The sequence below is a fragment of the Mobula hypostoma genome, chromosome 18 (assembly GCF_963921235.1).
Source record: "Mobula hypostoma chromosome 18, sMobHyp1.1, whole genome shotgun sequence".
NCBI classification, from domain to species: Eukaryota; Metazoa; Chordata; class Chondrichthyes; order Myliobatiformes; family Myliobatidae; genus Mobula; species Mobula hypostoma.
In genome coordinates this window covers 22,047,581-22,056,469 of record NC_086114.1, presented here as the reverse complement: position 1 = coordinate 22,056,469, position 8,889 = coordinate 22,047,581, and the positions used below count along the sequence as shown (strand labels likewise).

At 44.3% G+C, this 8,889-nt stretch overlaps 1 protein-coding gene across 4 annotated transcripts in view; it reads right to left on the bottom strand.

Annotated features, from left to right (window-relative positions):
* Positions 1 to 1,117: 1,117 nt before the first annotated feature.
* Positions 1,118 to 8,889, bottom strand: part of ascc1 (activating signal cointegrator 1 complex subunit 1) — a 90,675-nt gene continuing 82,903 nt past the window's right edge. For all 4 annotated transcript variants that reach the window (XM_063070569.1, XM_063070571.1, XM_063070570.1 and 1 more), the window contains exon 10: positions 1,118 to 6,222. In XM_063070569.1, the coding sequence (XP_062926639.1) occupies positions 6,106 to 6,222 (117 nt within the window). In that variant the 3' untranslated portion in view covers positions 1,118 to 6,105. The remainder of the gene's footprint in view (positions 6,223 to 8,889) is intronic.

Below are 8,889 nucleotides of genomic sequence, written 5' to 3'. Positions count from 1 at the left end.
GCCACTGGAGCATTTAAGATAAAGAAGCTTCCTCCAGCTGTTTCCAGCTGCCTCATTGCTTCCGACAGCAGCTTGGTAAGTCTGCCTAAACTGGAGGTAGTTTCCTCTGCCTTAGAGTCATAGACGATTACAGCACCAATACAGGCTCAATGAGTCCATGCTGACCACCTCCATCTAACTAGTCTCAACTTGCTTTGGCCCATATCCCTCCAGGCTCCCCCTTCATATACCTATCCAAGTGCTTCTTAGTGATACTATTGTACCTTCCTCTGACCATGTTCTTGAACCTTGTCTTAATGGAAACATCTCTCCCAATGAACACTGTTTCCCAGTTCCAGATAACCCACTTCCCCTGTGTTCCTTTCCTTTTCCCAGCAGTTCATCCCGGGTTCACCATTTCCATTCCACTCCCTGCCACATTACCTACACTCATCACCCTTCACCTACGTACATATCTGTCTGTTTTCTCCCTATCCCCAATCCTAATACTTCCATCGCCCATCGGCCCCTTCTCAGGTTCCACATATCACCCATCAGCCTCTGCCTTTACCTTCCCCCCCCCCCCAACTTGGGCTCATCCGCCCATCATTTCCTGCCCCGCCAATCCAGTTCCACCGATCATCTACCAGCCTCTGCCTCACCCTACCCCCTCATTTCTTACACTGGCTGACATCCCTCTACTCTGTCCTGATGTAGGGTCTTGATGAGAACAATCCATCATCCCCTCTGCCTGCACAGATGCTGCCTCACCCACTGTGTAATTCCAGCTGCTTACTGTTTTTCTCCTTGAGCAGTCTCGATCTTTGTCCCAAGAGAAAGCCAAAGTCAAGTTTATTGTCATATGCATGCACAGGTGCAATGAAAAACTTATTCACAGCAGATTGTCTTCCAAACAACTGGACCTCTCCATTTTAACCTTGTACCTGAAAACCCTCATCCTTGAAACTTTTCCTTATGGCTGGAATCTTTCCTCTACCTTTTCTGGGACATTCATACCCTTCCTGAAGTTAAGTGGCCCCAACTGAATGCAATCTGACAGTTGCGGTCCTTCCAAAAAGAAACAGGAGAAATGATGATGAGATGAAAGCGGAAAGACAAGGTGCTGTACTGTGTTCAAATCAGTGATGTTTTATTTATTTCTATTTAGAGATACAGCACAGTAACAGGCCCCTCCGGCTTAACAGGGCCACATTGCCTAGTTAGTAGTTCCAATTAACCCACTAACCCGTACACCTTTGGAACGTGGGAGGAAGCTGGAACATCTGGAGGAAACCCCGCGTGGTCACGGGGAGAACATACAAACTTCATACGTTGGTGGAATTGAACCTGGTTGCTAAGGCTGTGTTACGCTAGCTGATGTGCCGAGTTCCTTTAAGTGATTCTGCTCTCAGCACTTTACTGCCAAACAGTGGTCTGCCTAAATCAAGATTCAGGATTGTTTAATGTCATACCCAGTACAATTGTGCAAAGGAGATCAAAATAATTGTTACTCGGATTCTGATGGAAAAACACAAACACAATAATAATATTAAAAACCCACAATAAATATAAATGCATAGGGTAGCTTATATACATTGATTGTATGTCCATAAAGTGCTGCTCAGTACAGGAGTGTCTGTACATCAGGTAAATGACAGAAAATGATAAACTAATGCTGTTTGGGGTTCTAGAGGGTGGGGGTGTTGATCAGCCTTACTGCTCGCTGAAAGTAACTGTTTCTGAGACTGGTGATGGTATGTAGCCTCCTCCCTGATGGGAGTGGAACAGTCTCACTAGTAAGGTGGGTGGGATCCTTCATGATGTTACTGGCCCTTTTCAGCCACCTTTCTGCATATGTGTCTTTGATAGTTTCTTGATGTAAAGAGGACTAAGAGTGGTGCAAGTTCTCCTGAAGTCGATAACCATCTCTTGTTGACATGAGGAAGAGGTTATCTGCATGGCACGAGGCTTCGAGCTTCCACCTCCTCTTTGTAAGCTGTCTGATCATCATTGGTAAAGGGCCCCACCACTGTCGTGTCATCAGTGAACCTGATGATATGATTGCTTGGGTGTTCATCCATGCAGTCACGTGTGAGCAAAGTGTACAGCAATGGGCTTAGCAGACAGCCTGGGAGGGAGGGGTCGTGGGGCAACTGCATTAAGGATGATGGGGAGAGAGGAGCAGTTGTGTATCCTGACTATCTGAGGTCTATTTGTTGGGAAATCCAACACCCAGTTGTACAGTGGTGTGTTTAGACCGAGGAGCAGGAGTTTGTTCACCAAGGTCTGAGGGATAATTGTGTTGAATGCTGAACTGAAATCCAGAAACAGCTTGCTGACAGAAGTGTCCTTGTTTTTTAGGTGTGTCAGGGCCCGGTGCATGACAGATGCTGTGCTACTGCATCTGTCACAGAGTAGCTCTGTCGGTAAGCGTCTTGGTGAGTGTCCAATGTGGCAAGAATGAAGTTTTTGATATGTGTCCTTATCAGTTCTTCAAAGCACTTCATGATGATTGGCATCACTGCCATTGGGCAGGAGGCGTTAAATTCTGAAGGTGTGGAGTTCTTTGGAACAGGGATGATGGTGGCTGATTTGAAACATGTGGGAACAGCAGCCTGGGTGAGTGATGTGTTGAAGATATCAATGAGCTGGTGTGCACAATCTGAGTTCTCAGCCTGGGATGTCGTCTGGCAGGGGGGTTGACTCTCTGCAGAGTCCTTCTCACATCTGTTGCTGTTACAGATGGTGGCTGCTCACTCGGGATGTGGCCAGCGCTCTGTTGCATGCCTTGAAATGTGCATAAAAGTTGTTTAGAGCATCAAGAATGGAGGTGTCACCGGTACAGATAATGCTGTCTTTCCTTGCGTTGTCAGTAACGTCCTCAGCACCCAGCCACATACGCCGGGGATTGTTAGCAGAATTTTTTGAGTCTATTCGGTCTTTGCCCTCTTAATGCCTAAGATGACCTTTTTTTCTGGCTGCTCTGAGAGCTGTTCTGCCACCAGACTTGAAGGTAGCTTCTTTAGTAGGTGCACTCCCTTTAGTACATTGTGCGCCTCAGTGTTCACCTCGGGCTTCTGACTGGGCCATGAGATGACCGTTCTTAAGGTTCCAACATCATCTACACACTTACTGATGTGGCTGATGACAGATGAGGCATATTCCTCAAGGTCTATCTCTTCTCCATTTGTGAACATCTGCCAGTTAGTCTGTTCAAAACAGTCCTGAAGCATAGAGATTGCCTCATTATGCCACACAGTGATGATCTTCTTGACTGGTTTCTCCATTTTGAACAGCAGTCAGTATGCTGGGATTAACATTATGGAGATGTGGTCAGAGAGAAGCCAAGTTGAAGACATGGGATGGTTTTGTAAATACTATGTGTGTCTGTATAAACATGGTTGAGTCTGTTTGTTCCCCTAGTGGCCATGGTGACATGCTGTTGCAATTTGGGTAAAATGTCCTGCAAGTCAACCTGTTTGAAGTCTCCTGCATTTATGAAGAGACCGTCCAGATGCTTGTTTTGGAGAGAGCTGATGATACTCGAAAGCTCTCCAAGTGTGACCTTGATGTTCACGCTCAGGGGGATAGAGACAGTGGTGATGAGCACAACAGTAAACTCCCAGAGCAGGAAATGTGGTCGGCATTTAATTGTAAGATATTCAATTGCCCAGAACAGTGACTGTTAATTATAGATAAGTTTGCACACCAATCTTTGTTAATGTACACACAGATTCCACCTCCTTAGGATTTCCCTGACGGGGAGTTTCTGTCTCCTCAGAACACAGTCATCCCATTGAGTTGAAATGTCAACTTGGGTATGTTGCTGTTTAACAACAGTTTGGTGAAAACCAGAATGCAACATGTCCTCATTTCTTTCTGTGTTCCTTCTCAGGCTCAGTGAGTCCATTTTATTATCTAGCAAGTGGACGTTCGCCAGGAAAAGTAATGGTACCACCGGTCTGGTTGATTTAGCTCTCAGCTGAGCTAGTGCCCCAGCTCTCTTGCCACTTTTCTGTTTCCTCTCACACCACCTGTGCCTGCAGATTCCTCGGCTAACCACTATCGCCAGGTCTGGTGTCCATGGAACCTCTAGTCTGCTGCTAATACTGCTAACGGCAGTTTAAAAGTAACTTTGTCTAGGAGTTCAGTGGTGCTGTATTCATGGAGCTTTGGTTGATTGAAATCCCCGACTAGAAACTTTAAAACACTATCTAAGAATTTAAAGCTAACACCATTATTGGGAACAAACAAGAGAAAATCTGCAGATGCTGGAAATCTGAGCAACACACACACAATGCTGGAGGAACTCAGCAGGCCAGGCAGCACCTATGGAAAAAAGTACAGTTGATGTTTCGGGCCGAAACCCTTCGGTAGGAGCTGGAGAAGTCGCTGCGTCCCTGCACACTGCCACTTTCTTAAAATAGCATAAAGAGAAGAAAGAGTCGCACTTTAATGTAAGGAAAGGAAGTTAAAACTAGAGAAATTGACTGAACGTGAGGAAGTTGGTTCCTACTCACTGACTTCTGGATTTAATTCCAGTGTTCAGCAGTGTGTGAAGCTCAGGAGGAACGAGTTGCCAACTTCATATGTTAATCCATCAGTTGCAATAATATTAACTTTTTAAAATACAATTTAATGGAGTGTTCACAATTCGATAGATTTCCCGGAACTCACCAGTGGAAAGCAAGATGGTTGAGTCATGAGTAAGGATGGTTTAGAAAGAGCTATTTTAAAAGCAAATTCTCCTCGGTGAATAAATCTTAAATGAATCCACTAAGACTGGTAGCATTTTCAGCCCAAGTCAGAAATTTGGATTTAAAAGTTGAAGATGTTGCCGCACTAAATTCCTATATGGTGCTCAGAGGTTCATCACCATCGATCCCTGGATGGGAAGCTAGATTCATACTCAGTCCATTGGACTCATTGTGTAACATCATTCCTGTATATGGCTGAGAATTCAAGATTAGGAGGCATAGAGTTAGAGTGAGAAGGGAAAGATTCAAAAGGGATCTGAGGAGCAACATTTTCACAGAATTTTGATGTGTGCTGAATATGGAACAACCTGCGAGAGGAATTGGTAGAGGTGGGCACATTTACCACATTTAGAAGACATGGATAGGAAAGCTTTAAGGCCAAACTCATATAAATGGGACTAACTCAGTTAGGCAACTTGATTGACACGGTGAGTGCAGCCAAACGGCCCACTTCTGTGCGTATATAACTCTCTTGACAGCTCGCTGAGGAGCAGTCACAAACCTGATGGGCTGAATGGGTTCCTGGGCTGTATCACTCTGCAAGTTTGAAGTGGCTCCATCCTGCATTTAATCCTGGATTTTCATCTGTGCCTGTTGCAAAGAAAAGTCAATCCAAACAGACAATATTCTGCAGGGAATTCCTGGACACATCAAGCTTCATATTTGTTATATGATCCATAAATCTGCTCTGTTCTACTATTAACTCACCACAACATGTTGCAACCAAATAATCCCTGAAACTGTCTGACAGACTGAGACATTCCTAGTAATCGAAGGGTAGGCCAGAGCACGCTGATCTCTCGATTCTGGGTCTGGAGTGCCAATGGAATTAAGAGTCTCCTCTGCCTACTGATCCCATGGGTCATTTGCAGAACACACATCAGCAGTCTGTGGCAGTGTATGTCAGAATGAAAGATGGCAATCTGCCCAAAATGGCAATCACCCAGCACTGGATAATTGGCATGGAGAAGGAAAAACTGGCACAAAAGGACATTACCTGCTGAGGAACAACACTGAGGTAAAAGAAAACATGGAATTTTATTTAGCACCTGACTCTGAAACCCTAGACTTGGTAGTACCCGATTCTGACAAATAAAAGAATACTCCATTTTTCAATATCAGCATTTTATCTTGAGACCATAAAAAGTCCCAACAATTCAGTTCTTTTTTCAGAAAAAGGTGGTTAAATGGTTCCTATTGAAACCCTGGTTCATTTGCTATCGAACACCAGGTCAGTCTGGTCTGCCGTGGTTTCCAAGTTCAGCAGCAAGGCTGATCTATTGTCATTCTCTTTCGGCTTGGGTGAGGGGGTTGATTGATCTTGCACGCATCCTGTCAAAACTGTCAGGGCTCAACAATTCCACCACTCTTAAGAAAAGCTGATGGAGGCAGAAGACGAATAGAAGCCAGAATTGTCAGCTGAGAACCTCTGGGAGACATGGACCATGTTCAGCTCCACTTCACCAAATAAGTAGTCTTCAAATTTCTGTAAAGGAAAGGAAGATGTTAGTATTTTACCTACAAGGGAGCTGGTTCTTCCACCTTTTGTTGGAGGTGCCTGTTACGTTGGCATACCTCACTATGCAATGTCTGTAAGATCTGGAGCAGAATAAGGCCGTTTGGCCCATCAAGTCTGCTCTGCCTTGCAATCATGATTGATTTCTTTCCAATCCCATTCTCTCACTTCCTCTCATTAACCCTCATACCAATGTACAATGCAGTTTAAACTTAACATCCCATGAAGGAGCAGCAGTTAATTGCTGTTTCTCTCCCTGCAACAGAAAGTGAGGGAGAATACCAAGGTAAATGCACTAATCTACTGGTTACCTCGTGGATTACAAAAATCCTCATTACTTTATTTAAAATTATAATTATGAAAGAGTTGGATGAGGATCGACATAGTTCTCACAGTGAGGTATCCAAAGCTAAGGGGTCATAAACAAGACAAAAAACAGTAACTGTAATACAGTAATAGTCCAATAGGGGCTATTATCTAACGAGCACTTGGAGAGTAAACCTCACTGTCGTAGGGGGTGGTTGAACTGAGCAGTAAAGATACATGGATAACTTTGTTAAAGTTAAACGGTGCCAGAAGTGACCCATGTGGATTACAGACCAGGGGCTTGAGTGGCTCATTTCTATGCTGTATATTCCACGTAATAATAAATAAGGCACATTTTGAGCAGAGCGTAGGTGAATCCAGATTTTATCCTACGGGGCAATCCCTTTGGAAAAGGAATGTTTGATGATGAAAACTTCTGGAGCTCAAATATCAAGTGATGTGAATTAAAATGTGGAATTTGGTAGTACAATAAGAGATTAGTTATTTGTATTGTTTACAGATACAGTACGGTAAGTGGTCCTTCTGGCTCAGTGAGCCCACGCCACCCAATGTGACCAATTAACCTACTAACTTGTACTTTGAAACGTGGGAGGAAACCCACGCGGTCACGGGGAGAATGTATAAACCCCTAACAGACAGTGACAGAACTGAATCCGGGTGGCTGGCACCGTAATAGAGTTACTCTAACTATGCTGCCCATCCAAAGATTACAGGGGTTTCAGAAAGAGATAACTGGACATGTGTCTGGACAAATGGAGACCGCAGGGACTGGTATGTAATTCCAAAATATTGTTTTGTCTTTACACTGTCAGTGGAAATGTTTGCATCCTGTGGCTTTTCTCCATAAGAGTATCATGACACAAGCTTCCTAATTTAATTCTGTACTTCTGTCCCACAAGTTTAATGGGACTGATAGAGGGCTTTTTTATAAAAAAAATAACAAAACACAGTTTAATGCAATCTACAACAGAAACAGAAAGAGGTGAACTCGACTTTAGCTGCTATTTCAACTGAGTATCATTTAAACTCAAGGTCAATTTGAGACTGCAGAGCTGTGGTGCCTGAACACATTCAAAGCCAATTGCCACACATCCCACAGAGACAGTATTCGACCACCTACAGAGCAGTGCAAATAAAAAGCCAGAAGTCTTCTTCACACAGCTTGGAGGTCAATTTGTTCTCCAACCACAGCAATTTTATTGCTGTAGTACATGTTTGTCTTCATTAGAAGAAAAAGTATTCACTCTTCCGCTAATCGGAGGCATGGTGGAGAATATTTGTCTTGCATGACCAGAAAATAATACCGGTTACCTACTTAGAAGGTTAACAGATAATTTTATTGAACAGTTCAAGATATTGTGAAATTGATGAGAGGGAGAAAGGGGGGGGAGCTTGAGAAATTGGGAGGAAGGGGAAAGGGGGAGGAGTGGGAGGGAGAGGGGGAAAGGGAAAGAGAGGGGAAAGGGAAAGAGAGAGAGTCAGAAAGAGAGGGGGAAAGGAGAGAGGTGGGAGGGAAACGAGGAAAAGGTAAAGTGGGAGGAAAGGGTGTGGGGGAGAGAGGGAGAGCAGGAGAGAGGGAGAGCGGGAGAGAGAGGAAGAGAATGGGAAAGAGAGGGAGAAGGGAGTGAAGGAGGGAGGAGTGAGGGAGGGAGGGGGTGTAGGTGACTGTTGGAGTCAGGGAAGGAGGAGTCAGTGGATGCTTAATTGGAATTTCAGAATGCCTTTGACAAAGTGCCACACATGGGGCTGCTAAATAAGATAAAAATCTATGGTATTACAGCAATGATACTAGAATGGATTAAAAGGTTGGCTGATTAGTAGAAGGCAAACTGTGGGAATAAAGGGGGGCATTTCTGCCTGGCTGCCAGTGACTAGTGGTGTTCTGCAGGGTTGGGTGTTGGGACCGCTTCTTTTCATGTTATATGTTGTTAGTTAACAGATGAATTGATGGTTTTGAGGGCAAGTTTGCTGATGATACAATGATAAGTGGAGGGGTAGGTAGTGTTGGAGAAGCAGGAAGTCTGCAGAAAACTTGGACAGATTAGGGGAACTGGCATTATGAGGAAGTGGCAGATCGAATACAGTGCAGGGAAGTTTATGATCACGCACTTTGGTAGAAGGAATAAAGATGTACACTATTTTCAAAACTGGAGGGGGGGAGTTGCAAATTCAGAAATTAGAGTTGCAAAGGGACAAAGGGAGTGAAGCCATGGCATTGATTGCTTCTATCAGATCTCCCCTCAGCCGTCACTGCTCGAGAGAATATAAAAAGTTTGTCCAACCTCTCCCCCAATTCAGGGAACTAGTGTG